General features: G+C 36.0%; 2 protein-coding genes across 8 annotated transcripts; both read right to left on the bottom strand.

The window, feature by feature from the left end:
* Positions 1-225: 225 nt before the first annotated feature.
* LOC127943205 (chloride channel CLIC-like protein 1) lies at positions 226-10847 on the bottom strand. Of its 7 annotated transcripts, XR_008149602.1 has the most exons (14): positions 10688-10838; positions 9630-9808; positions 6668-6790; positions 6290-6397; positions 5969-6193; positions 5744-5884; positions 5503-5602; positions 5124-5221; positions 3200-3346; positions 2542-3123; positions 2131-2208; positions 1242-1806; positions 907-961; positions 226-748 (listed from the first exon to the last, which is right to left on the bottom strand). XR_008149602.1 is itself a non-coding variant. In XM_052539444.1 (12 exons), exons 2-12 carry the CDS (start codon positions 9801-9803, stop codon positions 1738-1740), a joined length of 1845 nt encoding a protein of 614 aa, XP_052395404.1. In that variant the 5' UTR covers positions 9804-9808; positions 10688-10838; the 3' UTR covers positions 226-1737. The 7 variants fall into 7 exon arrangements, 3 of the variants coding, with proteins under 3 accessions (XP_052395404.1, XP_052395405.1, XP_052395406.1); XR_008149599.1 differs by having other exon boundaries at positions 907-1806; XR_008149600.1 differs by having other exon boundaries at positions 226-1039.
* Positions 10848-17289: 6442 nt separating this feature from the next.
* On the bottom strand, positions 17290-23193 carry LOC127942657 (uncharacterized). The gene is made up of 5 exons (XM_052538510.1): positions 22536-23193; positions 21197-21529; positions 20529-20627; positions 19794-19931; positions 17290-18935 (listed from the first exon to the last, which is right to left on the bottom strand). The coding sequence occupies exons 1-5, from the start codon at positions 22576-22578 to the stop codon at positions 18778-18780; spliced, it is 771 nt and encodes a 256-aa protein (XP_052394470.1). The 5' UTR covers positions 22579-23193; the 3' UTR covers positions 17290-18777.
* Between the last annotated feature and the right edge of the window lie 376 nt (positions 23194-23569).

Below are 23569 nucleotides of genomic sequence, written 5' to 3'. Positions count from 1 at the left end.
TGGAATCTATTCAGAAGCTGAAAAACGATTAAACACCAGATGAAGATATCATGTGCTCTGAGATGTAAAAGGTTGAGGATCAAGAAACACCACAGATCCATCGAGGCATCTTACAAGAAATATGAAATACTATAAAATCCTGTGGAAAACTGGTACAAGAGTTAAAACACTGAAGAAAAGGCACCAACAATAGATTGAAATGAATAAGAATGATGAAAACAAGGGTGGGTGGGGATAGACTTAGTCTTTATAATGGCACTGTATAAAAGTACTACATTAGGTACACAACTCACTACTTTCAAAACTGTTTTACAGAGTCTTTTATCAGCTGAACAATCAAGTTGTTAAACAGGAACCCAAGGAATCCTTGAAGCAGGATACATTTTTTTGTAAAGAGCAGGCTAGTTTTACAACAGGAAGATCTTGAACTGACCACATTTTTTGTGCTATGACAGATACTTAAACAAACCCAAGAACGGAACTGCACACTTCACAATGTATTTGTGCTTTTCTGGTAAACACTGTTGTTTACAAGGCTGCATCCTATCAACACTACTCTTCACTTTGCCATTTGAATGTCCAGTTCAGTAAATCAATGAGGGGAAAAGAATCAGGAGATCCAGTGGACACTCACATTGATGTTGGAAAACCATTCTGACAACATTGGGGTTCACATCTTCTCACCAAGATGTGCAGCAGAAGGTCAAAGTCTTTCAGAGATAGACAGCATCATCGGCCTCAAAGTCAACTGCGAAAAGACAGAAAACTGGTCCTTCAGACAACTCCTGTTTCACCGGTGAATGGTTCGTCGCATTTTTTGCTCAAAGAACTTCATTCCAAGCTAACTGTTATCCAAGACACGGTTCCCAGCCAGAAGAGTTCTTTGATCACTAAAAAAAAACTCACCTTTGACATCTCAGGTGTCATTTGTTCAACAGGATTTCTGATGAATGTAACCTCACTATACAAGGAAGAAATTCTTTCAGTTGCTCACTGACTTGTGAAACGTCACAAAGAGTCGATTTACAAACTGCAGAGTCTCAAAATGAATAAAAACAGAGCACATGATATTTTTAATACATCAAGTGTCCTTTTAATGACTGAAGTAGATGAGGTATGGTAAAAATGTCCTTTTTAGCAATGCTTCTAAGCTGGAGCCTAACTACTGAGGTCACACTGAAAGAGCAAAAGATTTTTTTCAGAAATTAATGAAAAGCACTTTTGAGAAACATCACACTCACTGTCGAAGAAGACTCCAGACTTTTAGTCTACCTCTTATGGGTTGCCGCCTTGTTGAGATCACATGATCTTCAGCTGTGTCAATCAAATTCACTGTGTTTTCAGCCAGTGCTCAAGGCACTTTACAGAGCAAAATGATAAAAACGCATGTAAAGAAAAGCAAATCAAACAATATAACAAAACCCAAATACCCTGTAACACACAAAACAATAATTGAGAATTCATCCAAGAATGTGATGCTAGTAAACAAACTTCATTCATCCTGGCCAGTAGATGTCAGTATAATGTCCGAAAACAATTATACATAATAGAGACAGCTAATGTAAGCAAAAATCCTGCACCTTTAATTGGCTCTTTCTAACATCTGAATACTTCAGGAGATTTGATAAAAAAAATCAGACTAAACACAAAGAAAAATAGCAAAACATTTAATTTCAGAAGAAAAAAAAACAAACATTTAATTTAATTTAAAGTAATTAAGAGAATCGAGTGATCATTTTATTGCAGTGTTTCTTGAACTGGAGCTTTATAGCTTGAATAAATGTCTTCTTCATCTGCTGGTAGCCCCTGCACAAATCAAACACAGATTTCTGGTCAAAATGATGCAAAATAAACACATATATATACATACACATATACATATAGTAGCGTATGATCAAAAAGTTTAGTAGTGAGATATGGCAGATTATGTATTTGGCATGTTGTTTATTTTATGAAACTGCTTCAGGTTTGATGGGATATACAGTACAAGAACAATGAAATGAATACTGCAAATGTGCAGGCACTATTGACAACACACAAACAGAAACAACAATACAGATGCAACAGAATCACAGACAATATAATACAGCATCAGCTATCAAATAAATGTAGCTGTAATGACAGACATACAATGTTAAGCTTGCAAACCGTAACCTGCAGCTTCAGGTCATTTTGAGAAGCCAATATCCTTTTAGTGCACATAAAGTGCTGCAATGTTTGAATTAAAGGAACAGAAATAAAAAAACATATATATATTAATTATATAAACGCATCACAAGATTAAATTAAATTGGAAAATATATTCAAACAGAAAAAAGTCAGTAATAATATTTCACAATATTAAAATTTTGTGTTTTTAATCAAACAAAAGCAGCCTTGATAAGCATAACAGATTTCATTCAAAAAGACAAAAAAAAAAAACATCCCAACTTTTTTATGACCAACAAATTTATGAAAGGTAGAGTAAACGTGTATGTTTATTTATTTATTTATTTGGGTGAATTATCTAAATGAGGGATCAAAAAATGAATTGATACTTGCCTCATTCCCTTGATTAGCTCCAAGTGTTTTCACATCTGTTTGAGCCGAAGGCACATTGGTTTCAGGCTCACTCCCGTCTGCACTCCTTGTGTCTTTCTGTTCTTTCTTGTCCACAGTTGCTGCAGTTTTCTCTTTTCCCTCGGCTTTCACTTCAGGCTCTGCACTTTCATTTGTACCAGTATTCACCTCCTCTGTCCGCAGCTGTAAATCAGTCTCATCATCGCTGTACATGTTACCTGTAGCGCGCACAGTCTCTACCCTGTGAGTCCTTCTGGGAGCGTCAGAAAGGTCCGGTCGGAGTTCCATGCTTTTCTCCTGTCTGTTTTGGGGGGCAAGAGCATCTCTAGCCCTGAAGCCCTGGTCACCTCCTTGGTTTCCTGCTTGATTTACTCTGTTTCTATTGTGCTGGGGCACCTGTAATGGCTGTGGAGCGTCACCCCCTCCCAAAGCTTCCTCATGCTCCCTTAGTTGAGGAGCTTGTCGCTGTCCTACAGCAGGAGGCGGCGGATCCCGTCGCCCACCGAGCCGGGGAAAGTGAACTGCTTGATGTATGGCTGCTTGAGCACTTCCATACATGAACACCTGAGAGGAGCAAAGATGCCTTAGTATGATAACAAATAAATGATCCTACAGTATGTTTGCTGTTCACAGCTCTTACAAGGATGGCGAGTGCAATGATAACCAGCACAGGTAACTGGAGAGTAATCGGTAGATCCTTCAGCAGGGCTCTGAGGAACTCACCGATTCCCTGCCCAATTTGCTTCAAGGGGTCCGTGATGAAACTGGTTATGGTGACCACGATAGCCTAGAATAAAACCCCATAAATCTATTATTAATGCATTTCACCTCTGGTTACAACTCTCATAACAGCTTTTAGAACAATAAGATATCTGATTAATAACTATATAATAAACAATATAATAAATATTAAAACAAAACCATTTATACAATTGAAGATTTACGACAAATGCTGACTACTAATCTACTGCTTTTACTGTATTTATAGAACAATATTTTTGTCTTTAAAGTGTTCGTATTGGAAAACACTGCAATTCTAACTTTTTGTTTTTTAAGGAAATCTTTTGTTCACCTCATGTTCTATTTATTTACTCAAACATACAATAAAACTAATTTAAAATAACTGTTCAGCATACGTTCAGCATCATTGCTCAAGTCTTCAGTGTCACATGATCCTTCGATGTCAGAATGCTGTTCATCGACTTCAGCTCAGCATTCAACACAATAATACCACAACAGCTCATTAATAAACTAAACCTGCTGAATTTGTTCTCTGCATTTAACCTATCCAAAGTGCACACACACAGTAGTGAACACACACACTGTGAACACCCACCCGGAGCAGTGGGCAGCCATTTATGCTGCGGCGTCCGGGGGGGTTTGGTGCCTTACTCAAGGGCACCTAAGTCGTGGTATTGCAAGCCCGAGATTTGAACCCACAACCCTAGGGTTAGGAGTCAAATAGGGCTGGGATAAACGATTATTTTTTAAACGATTAATCTAGCGATTAATTTTTCAGACCGATTCGATTTCCATTATCTCCCCATTAATTGACTACTAACAATTTATACATGTTGATTTACATATCTGAATGAAAAAAACATGAATTCCTTAACATTGCTATATATGTTTATTGCTCTTAAAATTACAAAATAAAAGACTGACTAAGTATGCATTACTTTGCACTTGTATAGAGATAGCATTCAATAAAACCTTGAAGCCTTGAAAACACATAGCTTACTGAAACAAGCTTACTGAACACAGGGCCTAGTTTACTGAAAAAAAGTTATTCTTTAACATGAAAATAACAACAACTTGATGTCTAGCATTCAATTTTTTTAGACTTTGAAAGCACAGAGAGTGCTTTTCCAAAAAACATTTTTTTATGGAGAAAAAAAAATCTCTGAATGCTCCACGTGAAACTTTGGCGTTCCACCCTTTTTCTATGGTGTCTAATGATTTTGGTTAATATGCACGAAGGAGAGAGAGAGAGAGAGCGCGCGCGCAAGACAGCGCTTGTGTAGTTTGAAGACTGAGTGTGCGAGCGCGCGTGAAACTTTGGTGTTTCGCCCTTTTTCTATCGTGTTTAATAATTTGGATTAATATGCACAAGGGAGAGTGAGAGCAAGAAGCGCTCGTGTTGTTTGAAAACTGTAAAACTGCACGCGCACAGCCGGGGCTCTCTCTACATCACTCACCGATCAAGGCTTTGACAGCCGCCAAAAAAAAAAGATCAATGCAGAAAAACCCCTGGATTGGTTATATAACGTTGGACAGAATGTTGATCCGGCCATCGCGTATATTCAGCGCACATAAGGTAAACGTTTTGCAAACGTTTTTTAGAGAAATAAAAACAGGTCGACGAATCGATGCGCATATTTTGCGTCAACGTATTTTTTGCGTCGGCGTCATCGATGACCTCGACACGTTGTCCCAGCCCTAGAGTCAAACTCTCTAACCACTTGGCCACGACTTCACCTTCATTAGGTTCAGATTATTTTACACTAAATATTGTAATTCAACATATTGAACATTTCTGTTGTTGGAAACTAAAAGATACAAACCTTTGTTGGAGGCACAAGCAAAATTGGGTTCACCAAAAGGGCCTCATAGTACTTTTTGCAAGGATCATCTTGAAGAGTCCATGTCCGTCTGTACCACTCTAAAAAAGCAACACTCTAAATAATTACACGTCATTATTTACTCATCTACACGTCATCTAAAATCCATATATCTTCAGTGGAACACAAAAAGATAATTATAATTAATATTTTTTTTCTTTCTTTTGCTTTATTTTACTTTTGTATTTGGTAATTTTAGATGTATGGTCTTTTTGGAGCTTAAAAAGATCAGTGAATATTATAAAAAAATAAAAAAATTCATGTTTCACATCAAATGGGTTTGGAATAACATACAGGTGAATAAAAACATTAAGCCCCTTACCTGACAAACTGTCCTTCCAGTCCAGTTGTTTCAGCCCAGTGCATTTGTCATTTGAGCTCTCCACCTCCACAATGTTCTTCTTGTGTGCTGCAAATGCAACCTAGACATGGAGAAATATTTCAACCAATTTAACTCTTCATTGTACAATATACTTAATACACCTTTTAACTCTTCATTGTCATTTATTCAATACTGGTTTATCAAAACCGTCATGGACAGTCAACAGCACAAGAATAATTACCATATAAAGATGGAACCAGTTCCAGATCAAGCTAATAAAAAAGCAAACAGCAAACATTCTCCAGAACTGGACAAACCAGGAGACCACAGACCAGACCTCAGTGCTGATTATGGCTACGACAATCAGAACAATCAAAGCAACCTGTAAAACAAAACAAAATGATTATTATTATTTCTGAGATTGCTGGAAAACACCAGTTTTTTTAATGCTTTTAGAAGAACTGACCTTCAGGGCGGTATCAGCATCTACATAAAATGTGTCTTCAAAACGCCACTTCCAGGATTCGTGGTCGTGGAGTTTGAATCTGAGCAGAATTTGACTGAGAGCCTCATCCAAGGCTCCAGTGGTCCAGTCGTTCTCTTCATTCAAAAGCTTCTGGATCTCCACCAGCGACTGCTTTGACAGCTTCACCTCAGCGTCATAATGCTTGGATGTCTGTCCATCATCAGGCTAAAGATTACAAAAAGGAAGAGCTGTTAAACCATAACCAATGTACATCAGATTCATGTTGAATCAGTTCCCTGGAGAGAAAACACAGTCACATACCAGGCCAAGTTTTGAAGTTTCTTTAAGAAGCCTGGAAAGGAATCGCTTGAATACTGGAAAACATGCTAGACTTTTAGAGGTGGTGGTCTTCTTTTTCTGTTCTTCAAACTAAAAAACACAGCAAGAAATAATAATATATTTTCAGCCATTCAAAGTGCTGTATGGTACAATACTACATGTACATTAGACATTAGCAGAAGCTTCACTTATCCATACCGACTTACAAATGAAGACAATAAAAGCAATCAAAACCACTGAAAGGGCAAAAATATGTAAGTTTTATGACAAGTCCATGGTAATTTTTTTTGTGCCATGTCCAAAAACATGTCAGTACCGTTTTGTTAGTTGTTGAGTCAAGTATATTTCCATATTGCTCACCTCTTTTTGCAAATTCATTAGTTTAGAGGTGCAGTCAACTACATCAGGAGGACACTGTTGCACTTCACAGGACTCTGAGCTGAATTCCCTCCTCTTGGTTGGCACATTTGGGTAAATGGCAGACTGTTAAAAAACAAAATAAAAATAAAAAGTTATATTATGAGGTAGATTTGTGTTCCCTGCAAAAATGACAGTGCTTACAAGACTTTATGTAATAAAAGTACGAATCACAGTTCAGTGAGCGATCTGCTAACTCACTAACTGTGAATCAAATTGTTGGAAAGAAATAGTTTACCTGAGTTAAAGGGATAGTTCACCCAAAAATGAAAGTTATCTCATAATTTATCTCAAGCCATCTTAGGTGTATATGACTTTGTTCTTGTTCAAATGAATCCAATCAGAGTTATATAAAAAAATGGCCTGGCTCTTCCAAACTTTATAATGACAGTGAGTGGGTGTTTCCTTGTCAATAGTCTAAAAGAAGTCCAATAAAGAGCCTCCATCCATAATAAAAGTGTCCCACACAGCTCTGGGGGGTGAATAAAGGCCTCCTGAAGCAAATCAGTGCATTTTGTGTCAGAGGATTTTGACATTAGCCAAGAGGAGACAGATTTACAATGGTTCATTTAAGTCATGTGAATATGTTGCGCAAGAGATGGGCGCTCGAGTTGGTGACTTGGACTTGAGTCACCTTTTTATAGACTTCAGAATGGACTTGGACCTGAATTGACTCCAGACTTGACTTGAGGAAAAGGACTCGTGAATATCTTTTATCCTTAAAAGGGTCATATGATGCCATTTAATTTTGTTATTTCTCTTTGGAGTGTTAAGAGCTCTTGATACATGAAGAAGATCTGGAAAGTTGCAAAGACTAAAGTCTCAAATCCAAAGAGATATTCTTTATCAAAGTTGAGTCTCTGCCACGCCCCCCTAAAAGGCGTTATTCAAACATGCCCCCACATGTCTACGTCACTATGTAGAAATATTTGCATAAGGCCGCCCAAATTATTAACTGTCTTTACATTTATTTTGAAAGATGAAGCTTGCGATTATGAAAAGGGGGTTACATTTCCGACGAGTGCTTGCTGTGTTCTGCCAATCACAATGCACTGGGTCAGTTGGCCAATCAGAGCAGACTGTGCTTGTCGAAAGGAGGGACTTTTTAGTAAGGGTGTGCCATATCATACCATCCACGATAATATCTGTATACATTTTTACAGGATAAAAACAAAGTGTCATATCACAATATCAATGATATAGCAACGCGATGACGCATGGTGGATATACATTCCCTAGCGCGCACAACAACAACGCAAGCCTAATAGGTGTGTTTGAATTAATGCAGTGCTGTGCACTGTGGTGTATGACAACAAAATATCGCGAGAGGGGTTCTAGAGCATATTTGAGCGCACACTCTTACCTTCGAAAATAGATGAGGAGCATATCTTTAGTAAAGCGGCGTGGAGAGAGGGGAGGGGCCGGTGATTTCAACCTACTGCCTAAGGCCACCGTAGCTTATCAATTGCACATGTTTTAAGCCTTGCCAATTTAAACATTCAAAACAGTTTAAAGCATTCAAACAGAAGAGACAGCAAAACTCCTGCGCACTGTTCGGTGTGTACAGTGTGCATGCAGACAACTGTGTCTACAAGCCTTAAACAGCGAATTGAGTATTGTCTCTTCTTGCTTTTGAAATGACCAATACCTACAAAATTGTCACCTCGAAAGTATCGTCGGAAAAATAGTTATGTCTTCAGTGAAAGTAAACAGTTGCGAAAAAAATAAGTGTGTATTATATTGAATGTATTATTTCTTAAAGTGATCGCACCTAGTTTACATTTATATTAGTGACCTCCATGTTAATCCAAAAACTGAAATGGTAGAAAACCACTCACTGTTTTATACTGAATTGCTTTATAGTTTTAACAAGAATTAATCTTTAAAACTTTAATTTATACAGTAAAGACTATGCAATGCTATTCACATTTGATTATTCTGTACCTGGACACCTACAAACTTGAAAAAACTTAAATGTCGTTTCATTTGTATATTTGTCCTATTTACACAATTTCAGCTGGCAGCTGCAATCATCAATAAACCATTATTCTTTTTTTTATTATTATATCTTGTCATATATATGGTTATCGCAAATATACTTGAAATATTGTGATATAATTTTAAGGCTATATTGCCTACCCCTGATGATGCAGATGATGTGGTTATTTTAACAACAACAGAAACAACAAAACACTTGCACATCTCACTTTCTGCACATCTCACTTTCTGGCACTTTTTTGACATCAGGGTGATATTATATAAAAAAAGAAAAAAAACATGCAAGTTTTCATCCTGGTGAATAAAAGGAAACAATACACTCGAATGTCTCCACTCAGGACGGTGCCTGGATCAGTGAGCTACGTCTCGGACAGATGACATCACTTCTAGGGAGGCAATGTTGCAAACGCCCCCATCCCTTGACTTCACCCCATGTCAAAACAGGCCCAGAAAGTGAGACGCACACAAACATGACGCACAAAGGGAAAAATGGTATAACAAGCTCAAACTTGACTGAAACGCAAAATAAAAGCAGCATTGCAAATAAATTAGTAGATACGGCCATGGAAAAATGTTTTGCAAAATCATTACTTTTGCGCTGTTTCATTTATATTTTGCAATACTTTTGTTTGCAAAAAGCACGTTTATTTTTTCTCAACACTTTCATTTTCATTTGCAAAACGTTATTTTATTTTGCAAAACTGTATTCTTTCGCTTATATATTTGACATTATATTGACTCCATATGGGTCACCATACTTAGACACATGTCAATTCACTTTAAAATTGACAATGCAAAGTTTGAACGGAGTCTGTTTTTCACTGAAAACAATGGATTTAAATGCCCTGCAACCAGCTGTAAAATAGGAAATAACGGTCTGGTTCAATAAAAGCATTTTTTTTTTTACCTCTGTGGGTTTTCTCATGCGCTTTGTCGTCGGGTCGTAGTTGAGCATGTCATATGGATCAATCCATGCGTCATCCTCATCCTGGTTGAGATTTGCATTTGCAATAACAAACAGAATACAAAAAACGAGCAAACTCCAGAAACCAAACGATGAACAGCTCGGCATCTTCATCATCTCCACTAGAACAGACAAGAATGAGAAAACTTACTGGTCAAACTGCTGATCGATTGTTATAATAGTGTACGTTATATAAAGTTAAGATTCAGTGTCCTTGGACACTGTTTATTATATGTTGACCAGATCATCTGTCCAGCCTACATATAATTGTCAAACTCATTATCATTGAGGGCTACTTCTTCATTATGGCTGCCATCAAAAGGCCGGCTGTAACTGTAAGACTGTACAAATGTTACAAAAATAAATAAATACAAACTAAAGTATTTAAAAAATACTTTTTGTGCAATACATTTCTACATTACATTTAGTAGATTACAACACTTTTAATAATAATAATTATTATTATTATTATTATTATATTAAATAGCAAATTCACACAAATAACGCGTCTATAATTAGGCCCGAAATGCAGATACCGGTCTTAACTTCCAAGAAGGTTAAGAGAAAATATGAAATGTTTAATGTTATTTTAGGTTATAAAAGGTTTTATAATTAAATACATCTGAAAGGCAATCTAAAATATATTATTTAAATTACTCCAAACTAGAGTCCTCCAGCGAATTCTTGCCATTTCCAGCTCTGTATCTAAGGCTCACCAAAGTCCATTTCTCCAAATAGAGACATAAACTTTTGGTATTGATGCGCATTTTCATAATTAACGATATAAAGCAGCATAGATTTTATTTATTTGTTTTGAGACAAGCATATGCTAAATGTTGTGTTGAACAGGCGCGCGGGCCTTTAGTTTGAAACATTGTGCTCTAAAATGTACTAAATGCATCTATCGACCGCTTAAAAGTTACAAACTGACGGCTAAATAATGACAAAATAGATAACCAACAAATAATAACAATCGAACAAGGAACCAAACATTTCCTTACATAATGGAAGAGCGCTGTCATATACTTCCACGTAGAAAAACACATCTAGAAACAAAACAGTAATTGTTTAAAACCTCAAACTAGGCATCTATGTCCTCAATATCTATGTGCGTGATGGTTCTTCGTTGGTTTAACTCCATGACTCCATGTGGCACTCATCGCCCCCAAGCGGACAGTATTACTATCCACAGTTCAACCCTGACTACCGAAACAAATAGATCGCAAAATAAAAATAAATACATAATAATAATAGAAAAAATTGCTTGTAGATGCATTCATATATATATATATATATATATATATATATATATATATATATATATATATATATATATATATATATATATATATACATATATATATATATATGAATGCATCTACATTCATATATATTGATCAAAATTAGGTTTTCATTATATATGAAAATACATACATATATATATATGTGTGTGTGTGTGTATTTTCATATATAATGAAAACCTAATTTTGATCAAATTAATCAAATGTTGCATTTGTGTAAAGAACATTATAGTGATCATTTCATTACAGATTAGTTTTAGAATTAAAAAAAACTCAAGTAGAAGAATCTGTGAGCCATTCATCAAGTTAAATGTCATAGTTTCAAAACTGTGTTTATTTCCATGTTCAAATAAATTACTACTACATACTCTGTACATTAGGTAATTCGGAGAGTCCTCTGTCCTCTGTATCAATACAAAAAGGTGCTGAATTCATATGCAAAAGTGATGCATAGTATGCGTTTAAAAACATTCATTAGGAAAATGACATTCCAAAATAAAAGCATTCCTAAAAATGCATGAAACAGTTTCCACGACGAGGACGACTTCCACAAAACATTTATCCTCTGTATTTACAGTGTTGGTTCATTTACAGTTATTTCAATGAAGACATGAATGAAGATATTCATGCTGCATAAACAGTTGCTGAATGACTGAAGTTTATAGTGCAATGTGCTATATAGTGATCTAATGTCTTGAGGTAGCATTTAAACCTATACAAGACATTCAGTTTAACAAGTGTAGCTACAGAGAACATCACTTCAAGGCACAATTCAGCTCACATTTTCAGGACTGTTTCATTCAACCGAAATAGCAAAATACTATTTTGTGTTTGTAAGTTAAGAAACGTCATTAGTTTGTTAGCTCTTATCTGAATTGCAATACATTTGACAATAAAGCTGTATCTTCCAGGAGTGACATGCGTTTCCAGATGTAGACGTGAATGTTTTGTCATGTGAGTGTACTGGAGGAAAGTTACAAACAAACACACACGGACACACTGTGGTCTGTCCTTCTCAGTCTGAGTGCAGGTGTTATTCTGTGCTCTTCCATGAGGCTTCTGCTGTGGGTTAATGCTGACAGGCCCACAGTGTGACCATCTTATCGGCTGAGGAGGACAGCAGGGACATGTCTCTGGTGTCCCACCGGCACTGGATCACTTTATCAGCGTGTTCAGCCACCACAGTGACCGGCAGGGTTCGGTGAGATCCCCTGGAGAAAATCAACTAGCATAAAAAAAGGCATTCGCAAATTTTGCTTCCAAAATGTAATATTAAAAAGTAGTGAGATTTATATGATTATTATTATACTAATTAATATGCTAACTTTTATTACTATGACTACTTCTGCTACTATTATTATTAATATTATTATAAATCCCACTGTACTTAAAACAATAAAAACACAATTTTTAATGTTATTAATATACACTTATATAATAATTAGTGCTGTCAAACTATGAATCGCATTCAAAATAAGAGTTTTTGTTTACATAATATATGTGTGCATACAGTGTATATTTATTAAAGAAAAATAGATTGACATGTAGTTACTCAATACTTCAGCACCTGAAAAAGACACTGTTTTCCATCCCCAAAATTCATTAAGCAGCACAACCATTTCTTAAGGATGGCACAGTTATGTTTGTAATAGTAAATGCTGATAAATCAATAAATGTCCTTCAGTGAGACAGCCTGTTGTTATTATTATTAACTATAGAAAAATACATAAAAAAAAACAGTAATCTATGGTCTCAATTTAGGTAACTAAATCATTCTGGTTCAGTGTACTATGATATCTGCTTAGTAAATCAAGACACCAGAACTTGTATATTACATATATAAACATCAAACAAATTAAACCACAATAAATCCATATCACTGACCTCAAGCCCTTTTCAAACGTAGCATTATTTCACTAAATAATGTGATCCAGTCCTGTCAGCAAAGATAAGCTTGCATGTGTTTGCAGTAATACAATTGAGACATTGGGAATTAGATCTGACCAATTAATAGATTCAGTTCACTGCATGCAACACTCGTATCTGTCATTTCCCCCACCTACCTCCCGTCTGTCTCACTCTCTCCATCAGCAGCAGCGGCAGCAGCAGCGCCGGTGACCGGCGGAGAGACGCTCTGCTCGGGTCACATCCAGCGCGATGCATTGCTGCTCATTGGTTTGTTATCGGAATAAGATTGTATTGTATTGTATTATAAAATAGACAAAGTTAGATTTTTCCTCATTTGAAAATATTTAACATTTCTCAGAATTATGAAACTTAATGAGCAATATTTATTTATACTGTTTATTTTTATTTTATTTTACTAGAAAGCATAAAAAACTGCTGTTGCGCAATACGACCACTTGATGGCAGTTTGAAATCACAAGACCGATCCGACTGATGTTTTTGATTTCACCAGGTCCTCATCGATGTGTACATTGCTGACCTAATCGGTGAATGGTTGAGCTGAGAGAGAAACTCATTTTCCAGGGATTGTTTTAGGAGGCCACACAAATTTGGAATAATATCACATCAAAATATTTTGGGTGAAATGTGCAGTTTGTCTTGTAAACTATTTTGTTGCGTTCATGAATGCAAGGACCAATCAGAGGCGTTCAGATGAGTCACCGCTGAAACGCTGTTAGATAAGATAAGTAAGGAATTCATCTCACAGTGTAAATAGATCTAGAGATTATTATGGGGGGGTGAACAATAAGATAAATTGGTAAATTGTGTCCCCTGAAAGCACAAGTGGCCCCTGTCTAACCGCCTCAGTTACTTTGGTCTATAACTGCCCCTGCATTTGAGATGACTTAAGATAGCACATGCACGTCTTCAAGATGTCTGTTAAAGATTGTTTCATCTGGAAAGTATCTGCTATGTGAAAAACAACTCAACAACTTTTCACCTAAATTAAAGACATTTCCTAAATGTTGGATGACCACTGTTTTTTTTTTTTCAGACACTTCTTGGTCGGGCTTTGTTTTCCTGATTTATACTTGCTGGAGGTAATGATCGAAAAGTAGTTTGCCCAATAACGTGCAGGCCTTGCTATGCAAAAACATGAACATATTAAGTTGTGTGCAACTTTTTTTGAAGCACCTTTACGCTAGTCTTGTGGAGCTTTAAAGTCACGCATAACATCACTACTGTATTTGTCAAATATCTTACAAAGTATTAACTCAGTGTCCAAATTATAGTTCAGCAATTGATTCTATTTTTGTAAGTGTTCCACTGTTCAGCTTTTGGTGAATCTAGGTCACAAAGGAAGTGCATGAACTGATACATTTTGGGTCACCCAAGTGTCCATCAATTCCTGTCTGTGAGCGTGACCCTGTTTGGCAAATGCCTTCAGTTTTTTTTTTTTTTTTTTGCACATAAAATACAGATGCAACTAGGAAAGCATTGTTCTCTGCAGGACTTCGTCCAACTTTATGCTTAAAACTTTCTGTACTGTTGTTGTTTATTTATTTTTATTTGTTTATCTGTTACTCTGCATTTCATGGGCTAATTAATTAACATCTATTAATGACGTTTTACACCAGAAAATTCATAAATCCAATATCTTGGGGATGGAAAGATTTTTTAAATGTTTTTGCAAAAATTCTCTCATGCTCACCAAGGATGAGTTCATTTATTTGAAAAATACAGTAAAAAAAAACAACAACAATATGGTTACACATTATTACACTTTACTGATTTGTATTTTCATTTGTAAATCATTCCAGTGATGACAAAGCTGAATGTTCAGCTTTATTCCTTACTGAATAAAAGTATTAATTTCTTAAAAAAAAAAACATACAACAAAATCAATCATAAAGTACAGCCAATCAGAAGAGCATGTGGGTGGGTTCCTCTCTCAGAAGGAACACTAGTATACTACTGTCTCACAAATCGAATAGAAATCGATAAGTAGGCCTATATAAAATAAACAAGTTTATCAATGTTCAAAATACATATTTAGCGACTAACATGGAAAGCACTTGTTTGTGCACACAGAGTTCACAGTTTGGAAGTTCTTGTTTCATTTAAAGGAACACGCCAATATTTTTTAAAAAATAGGCTCATTTTCCAACTCCTCTAGAGTTAAACAGGTGAGTTTTACCGTTTTCGAATCCATTCAGCTGATCACCGGGTCTTGGCGGTACCACTTTTAGCTTAGCTTAGCATAGATCATTGAATCTTATTAGACCGTTAGCATCTCACTCAAAAATGACCAAATAGTTTTGATATTCTTTCTGTTTAAAACTCTTCTATAGTTACATTGTGTACTAAGGCCAACGGAAAATGTTACATTTGCGAACCTGAAAATAGTCCCATGCTAGTTTGTGTAGTTGCAGCAATAGCAGAGTTTCTGGGGACTATTTTCAGGTGCTGCGTGATATCACTGCACCTGCTGCACCGGTGGTATGGCAGCAAAGTTTCTTAAATATTACGCCCCTGAATGAAAGTATAGTTAGCTAGCTATATCAGCCTAGAAAATCGCATCTTTTAATTTTCTGTCAGTCTTAGTACACAATGTAATTACAGAAGAGTCAAGTTTTAAATGAGTTCCTCGTTGTCATTAGGATATGTCCCCAAAACCTTCAAACTGGCTGTTATTAAGCCTCTCATAAAAAAACCAAAACTTGACCCTAAAGAACTAGTTAATTATAGACCAATCTCGAATCTCCCTTTTCTGTCCAAGATACTAGAAAAGGTGGTATCCTCACAATTATATTACTTCTTAGAGAAAAATGGTATATGTGAGGATTTCCAGTCAGGATTTAGACCGTATCATAGTACTGAGACTGCTCTCTTTAGAGTTACAAATGATCTGCTCTTATCATCTGATCGTGGGTGTATCTCTCTATTAGTTTTATTGGATCTTAGTGCTGCGTTTGACACAATTGACCACAACATTCTTTTGCATAGCCTTGAACACTTTGTTGACATCAATGGAAGTGCATTAGCATGGCTTAAATCGTACTTATATGACCGCCATCAGTTCGTAGCAGTGAATGAAGATGTATCATATCGATCACAAGTGCAGTATGGAGTACCTCAAGGCTCAGTACTAGGGCCGCTACTCTTCACGCTTTATATGTTACCCTTGGGAGATATCATCAGGAAACATGGTGTTAGCTTTCACTGTTATGCTGATGATACTCAGCTCTATATTTCTTCGCAGCCCGGTGAAACACACCAATTTGAAAAACTAATGGAATGCATAGTCGATATAAAAAACTGGATGACGAGTAATTTCTTACTGCTAAATTCTTAAAAAAACAGAGGTGTTAATTACAGGACCTAAAAACTCTGCTTGTAATAACCTAGAACACTGTCATTCAACACTGCTCTGTCAATTCTCTGTCATCAGTTAGGAACCTATGTGTGCTATTTGATCGCAGTCTTTCCTTAGAAAGCCACGTTTCTAGCATTTGTAAAACTGCATTTTTCCATCTCAAAAATATATCTAAATTACGGCCTATGCTCTCAATGTCAAATGCAGAAATGTTAATCCATGCATTTATGACCTCGAGGTTAGATTATTGTAATGCTTTATTGGGTGATTGTTCTGCACCCTTAGTAAACATACTACAGCTAGTCCAAAATGCAGCAGCAAGAGTTCTTACTAGAACCAGGAAGTATGACCATATTAGCCCGGTCCTGTCCACACTGCACTGGCTCCCTATCAAACATTGTATAGATTTTAAAATATTGCTTATTACTTATAAAGCCATGAATGGTTTTGCACCTCAGTATTTGAATGAGCTCCTTTTACATTATAATCCTCTAAGTATGCTACGTTCTCAAAACTCAGGCAATTTGATAATACCTAGAATATCAAAATCAACTGCGGGCGGCAGATCCTTTTCGTATTTGGTGCATAAACTCTGGAATAACCTACCTAACATTGTTCGGGAGGCAGACACACTCTTGCAGTTTAAATCTAGATTAAAGACCCATCTCTTTAACCTGGCTTACACATAACATACTAATATGCTTTTAATATCCAAATCCGTTAAAGGATTTTTAGGCTGCATTAATTAGGTAAACCGGAACCGGAAACACTTTCCATAACACCCTATGTACTTGCTACATCATAAGAAGAATGGCATCTACCCTAATATTTGTCTGTTTCTCTCTTGTTCCGAGGTCACTGTGGCCACCAGATCCAGTCTGTATCCAGATCAGAGGGTCACTGCAGTCGCCCGGATCCAGTACGTATCCAGACCAGATGGTGGATCAGCACCTAGAAAGGACCTCTACTGCCCTGAAAGACAGCGGAGACCAGGACAACTAGAGCCCCAGATACAGATCCCCTATAAAGACCTTGTCTCAGAAGACCACCAGGACAAGACCACAGGAAACAGATGAATCTTCTGCACAATCTGACTTTGCTGCAGCCTGGAATTGAACTACTGGTTTCGTCTGGTCAGAGGAGAACTGGCCCCCCAACTGAGCCTGGTTTCTCCCAAGGTTTTTTCCTCCTTTCTGCCACCGATGGAGTTTCGGTTCCTTGCCGCTGTCGCCTCTGGCTTGCTTAGTTGGGGTCACTTCATCTACAGCGATATCATTGACTTGATTGCAAATTAAAACAGACACTATTTAAACTGAACAGAGATGACATCACTGAATTCAATGATGAACTGTCTTTAACTGTCATTTTGCATTATTGACACACTGTTTTCCTAATGAATGTTGTTCAGTTGCTTTGACGCAATGTATTTTGTTTAAAGCGCTATATAAATAAAGGTGACTTGACTTGACTTGACTTAAATAGGAAAAATATCAAAACTCTTTGGTCATTTTTGAGCGAGATGCTTACGATCTAATCAGATTCAATTATCTATGCTAAGCTAAGCTAAAAGTGTTAACGCCAGACCCAGAGATCGGCCGAATGATTAGAAAACGGTAAAACTCAACTGTTTAACTCTAGTGAAGTTGGAAAATGAGCCTATTTTCAAAAATAGTGGAGTGTTCATTTAAGTTATTTTCAAGATTTGAGGTAGGTTATAAAGCCGAGTAACGTTATTTAATTTTTGGTCTGAATGAAACGAGGCTGTGAGGGATAGAAGTACAGAGTGTTCAATCGATTGTATTCTTGTTTAACAACATCATTGTTCCAAAAGCTTCAGTAGACAAAAACACCATAGAACAGTGTTTTAAGTTATTATGAGTTTTGATATATACAGTGCATGCCATTGCAAAGACTGTTAGTCTGTCCTTCACATTTAACATGTGTTAAATTCAATATGGCATCTAACCCAAGTAAGAGTAAGAGTTATGTAGAAACGGGTGTTCAAAGAAAATTCTCAGTTCCTTTAATGACTACATAAGAATTAATGATTCATATGTATGAAACAGCTCAATTCCTTATTTTCTTCTCCCATTTGCCACTCTCACAGTAGGCTATGTGGTTTGTTTTCTAATCATGGTCGATTCATCTTTATGTTGGTTCTGAAATGCCATAGACCTACTTGTACAGTCACAATAATATGCTTTATTAATTGCGAGTGGAAAAGGAGCGTAGCATATTTTTCTTTTTTTCGTTGTTTTTCACATGTATTTGTAACCACAGAATGTTTCAGTATGATACAACTGAAAGTCATTAAAGGAAAAATATCAGGGTTTCTCGTGTATCTCTTTCTGACAAAAAATGAAAGAAAGAAAGAAAAAAAGAAATATTTACATCTTCCCATCTCGGGGAAATGCTACATTACAAAATTAAATTTGTGTCCATGGTAAGGCATTTGAAATCAGATATTTAATGTGTTTTCAGGGGATATTTCTGTCATATGTAATACTTATGGCCTACGGATTCTGTTGCTTGAAAGAGTGTCGTACTTCCTCAGCGGTTTAATGGTATCAGTTTTTTTGGACTGCACGTCGCAGATGTCCACTTTGGTCTGGTTTCGCCTCCAGCAGCTCGATTCCACTGGTTTGGTGTTCTCATAGATGTTCTCTAGAAACACATAACATTACAGTAGAGTTACATCAGAAGGTTAACAGTGCAAAGCACAGGCCACGCTGAGGGTTCTGGAGGAAAATGGTTCTGCTGTGAACGCTGCACGTAACAACTCGAGTCTAACCACAGACAATGAGAGGCAGTCTAATCATCAACTGGAGCTCAACTCTCATAGCTCTTAACCACATGACAGCCACACTCATCCCGCGCTCAGTAGGCGACCCAGGAAATGTCTGACCGTGTACATAGATGTATAAAAGGATGTGTTGTTTCTCAGCAGAGTCTCGGATGAGGACCCCAAACAGTCTTTGTGAGAATATTTGTGACATAATTTGGAAAAAATCTTGATTATTTCCTCAGTTTATAGCAGAAATTATAGTTATAAGCTAGACCTTCATAACCACAAGGCTTAAGCATTGAGCGTAAAGTTAGTTTGAGTAAAGTTCTACAATCGTTGAACATCATTATTATGGTGATGTGTTGAAATGCTTTATGATGCTAAAGTCATGCATTTGAAATGATCTTTTTCAATGAACTGAGCGATATACAAAATACACTATAAAAAAAAATCCAAGCGGTAAATAAAGATTATTGGAATATGTTCCTTTAAGAAAAAAAATATTTGAGTCATCCAAAATTTCATGCTTAATTAATTGTTTTGCTTGCCATTTCTTTCTAATTACTGTAGTTGTAAAATTCGCTAGAGATTTATGACTGAAATTTTTTCTGCACTGATTTTTTTAAGTGCATAAAGCATTGATGTGAGACGGACAATGAACTGTAGGATTTTAACGTTAGATTTTCTCAAAGTTAATATAGTTTTTGTTAAAAAAAAAATGTAAATTGTAAATGTACCTTCAGGTTTGCGAGTCAAGATCCATACGACAACAATTGACACAAGTAGCACGACGCATCCAGCTGCCAACGCTAGCCATATCCACCACGGAACGTCGTTGGGCGGTGGAGGGATGGTTGTTGTTGGGATTGTTGTGGCTGTAACACACACAAGATACAAAAAAAAAAGGTTATTGTAATTCGGTCAAAGTGAGGCTCTTCCTATGGCTGCAGTGTTATCGCTAGATGTATACTCTCAACGCATACATGCGTGAATTTGATTATGGAGTTGTATTGAATCAAATATGATAGCAATCTTTTATTTATTCATTTATATTTGAAGGGAAAACAATTGATTGTATATATTTTTGGTCTTGAACTCCAAAAATATATTATCATACATGCATTGGGGTCCAGAAGGCTAAAATCACATTGAAAATCTGGGGTTCAATGCTTAATTTAATCCTGGACAAAAACAGTAAGGTTTACAGTAAGGTTTAGGATGCCTGCAAATCATTTTATAGCAATAGTACACGTTATTTCCTAAAGACTCATATTGGAGAACACGTGATATTACTGATATTTTGAGACAAAACTACACTAAACAAAACTAAACACGTGGTTATAGGAAAAGTAGAATCAGTGGTTATTATGCAGAAAATTACTTGTAGATTACTTGTGGAGCTCATACAAATGACCAAATGGTGTTGAATTGAGTATTTAAAAGTTTAATGAGAGAAAGAAGCTGAATTTTACCAATGATCGAGCAAGTTGTTGGGGGATCTTGTGTCGTTAGATTTTGCGTAGTTTTCTGCATCCGTGGCTGTGCTGTATTTCCAGTGGTGTTTTTGGCATCTGTAGAGTTAAAAACATCATTGAAAGTTAGTAAAACTGTGTATTGTTACTTTCATACATTTCAATAATGGATTGTGAGCAAAGGCTTTTAAAATGTCTTGACGAACGCTAATGCAATTGAATTCTACAGCTCTCGTTGTGATTGGAAATTTGGTTATTGGTATATTTTTTATACGTTGTCTTTATTTCCCACAATCATCTGATCTGAATTAAGCCATAATGTAACTTAATAAATAGTTGGTGCAGAAAATTTTTCAAAAATTGAACGTGAAAAATTCTCATGAATTTCATAATGTCTAAGTATTTGGCTTTAACGACAGCAAGCCTCGATGCATGAACTCGTAACATTTGTGTAAAATCTGATCAACATTTTCACCGATGTGATTTGAGAATCATCCAAAGCACCTCTTGTGCTTCAATGTAAGAAATATAATCTGTACAAATGAGTCCACATGTGCAGTGTCACAAAATTGCTTATTTAATAAGTGGCCTAGAAATAGTGCAGAACCTGAAAAATATCATAATTTTACATCATAACATTTCTATATTTGATTCAAGTCTTTACTTACCGACCAGAACTTGTGTTCCACTACTGCATTCTTCTATGAGAACAGGAATATCTCTCGTAACCTTGCAGAAGTACCATCCACTCTCATTGAGTTTGATGGAATTAATGGTGAAGATTGACAAGTTTTCTGTATTATAATGTGATTTTTCAAGCAATCTTTTTGTTCCAGAGTTGCAGTCTAAATCAGTAGGACTGTAGTACCACTTCAGTTTATAACTTCCACCGGGCTGAAAAGTGCAGTTGAATGTGACTGAGTCTCCTTCACAGACTTTAATGTACTTTGGCTCTAAATTGACTTGGAGTTCCTCTGGACTTGTACTGCTGGTCAAAGCTCCTGTTGTGGTCATGAAAAGAAAAGAATAAAAAACATTTATTGGTTGTCTTTATGTACAAACAATAGGCACATGATTAGAATACAGACATCATGATAAATCGATACATTAGTTGATACTAAGCGAGCTAACTAACAGCTTTAAAAGCAAAATATTGAATGGAATTTGACTGTGATTGCTCGACAAACACTTCAAACAAGCTATTTTGGGTCTGTCAGCCAAATTAGTTCATTTGTGACTTCAACACATAGTTTGTCCATAACTTAGAAGTTATTTCAAATACAAATTAATTAACAAACAATTTTAGCATCAGACATTATAACGTAAACCACGGCTAATTATCTGACTAAACAGGCTAGGTTTATTTTTGAAAGCCAGTTCCTTATAATATATAAATATAAAGTTTTCATTGGTAAAAAAAGAAAAAAAAAGAAAAAAAAAATTTAAATTAATTTTTTTACATTTCATATGGGGCATGTTGTCGCAATTGAAACGTACCATTAGATTATGTAATATGCTATATACAAATGAGTCAAACAGTTATGAAACACAAAAAGGTTCATGAATCAGCGAACATTTACAAATGTACAAAACATTTACTGTAAAGGACCAAATGTACAAAATTATTCTAATTGAAGTGATTTTAGAACTAGATGCTTGACACTGATTTACAAAACTGCTAAGTTAAACACGCGTTTGTGTAATAATCTCAATATATAATTTTTGCTGAGATGAAGGCTTCAAAAAAATGCTGGGTTGTTTCAATTCAACTTTGGGTAAAATATGGACTAACCCAATTGTTGGGTTAAAAATTTAAACCAACATTTGGGTAAATCCATATTTGTCCAAGAATTAGATTGAAACAACCCATAGCAATTGGTCATATTTGGGTCATAAAGTGTCAAAAACTCTTCTTACCAAAATATCTGACCAATTCTTTGTGTTAGATCAAATCCAAATATTGATTTTAACAAACTAGTCTTTTACAAAAGCTCAAATTTCACTTACCAGTGAATAAAAGAACAACTATTATAGTGCACCGTCGATCCATGCCAAAGCTGGGCACAGAGTGGGTCTTGAATAATAAACCTCCTTCAGAACAAAATTAGTCTGAGCAAGAAGAAAAAGACTAATTGATAAACGATAGATCCAACTTCAATGAAAACAGCAGCTGGAGTCTTTAAATGAGAGCGCACGAGTCTTCCTCGCTCGCTCGTGGTGATGGTTAAAGCTCTTGAAGTCTAGCAGAGATACCTAGGTTCCTGTGTGGTCATGCATATATGAATAGGTTTCAGAGCTATCTGTTGATAGCCTATGACAAAATATTATATGCTGTCTTCCTGTAGAAGCTTAAGTCTACAAGACATTATTCAAGTAAGCAATGATTTTTACAAATGTAACAAGATACTGTACAATGCATTATCTAACACACAAGATCTCAAACTGGAAAATAATTGTTTCAAAAAAATGTAAACAGTAGACTTACCGCTCTTAAAGTTGCTTTGAAGTAACGCACACAAGTTACAACATGAAAGCAGGTCAGCAGCATGAACATGAAATGAGAATAAGAACCACAAAAAACTCGACTGACATCCGACGTATCATGAAAACACCAGAGATGCTTTCTGTTCACATGCAGAAACAGCACTGCTCGAGAATAATGCCCCCAAATGCAGTGAACACTTTAGGACCTTCAAGACACTGTTGTCATCCAGTGACATATTTCATATCCATAACATTGGAAAGGAAATTAGCATCTGCACAAGCTTTCTAAAAATGTATTTAACTTTTCTGATTTGTTTAATCAACTGGTATTTATAGTGAATATTTTAAGTCATGCACTGTAAACCCTAACAAATATATTTTTGGATTTACGTGACAAAACACTTTTTGGGGGGGCCTTATACATTCGACTTATACAAACTTCAGTGACTTGCTGAGAACTGATGCATTGGATGTGGTTTTGATATTAAACCTAAAAGCAAGCCGAAACCACTGTTTAAAAGTCGAACTAAACATCAAACTGAAACAGAAAATGTAAT

The sequence above is a fragment of the Carassius gibelio genome, chromosome A22, assembly GCF_023724105.1.
Source record: "Carassius gibelio isolate Cgi1373 ecotype wild population from Czech Republic chromosome A22, carGib1.2-hapl.c, whole genome shotgun sequence".
NCBI lineage: Eukaryota > Metazoa > Chordata > Actinopteri > Cypriniformes > Cyprinidae > Carassius > Carassius gibelio.
The sequence above is the reverse complement of the archived record's forward strand: the minus strand, read 5'-3'. Positions and strand labels throughout refer to the sequence as shown.

Bases quoted from the DNA above. Each gene is read 5' to 3' on its own strand.
- LOC127943205 (XM_052539444.1), bottom strand. From the start codon at position 9,803: ATGATGAAGATGCCGAGCTGTTCATCGTTTGGTTTCTGGAGTTTGCTC. The intron at 6,791-9,629 runs GTAAAAAAAAAA...GTTTTTTAACAG, and splicing joins GCATGAGAAAACCCACAGAG to TCTGCCATTTACCCAAATGT. The intron at 6,194-6,289 runs GTATGTGACTGT...TGTAATCTTTAG, and splicing joins AAACTTCAAAACTTGGCCTG to CCTGATGATGGACAGACATC.
- LOC127942657 (XM_052538510.1), bottom strand. From the start codon at position 22,578: ATGGATCGACGGTGCACTATAATAGTTGTTCTTTTATTCACTG. The intron at 21,530-22,535 runs GTAAGTGAAATT...TGACCACAACAG, and splicing joins AGTTGTTCTTTTATTCACTG to GAGCTTTGACCAGCAGTACA. The intron at 20,628-21,196 runs GTAAGTAAAGAC...TTAACTCTACAG, and splicing joins TGGAACACAAGTTCTGGTCG to ATGCCAAAAACACCACTGGA.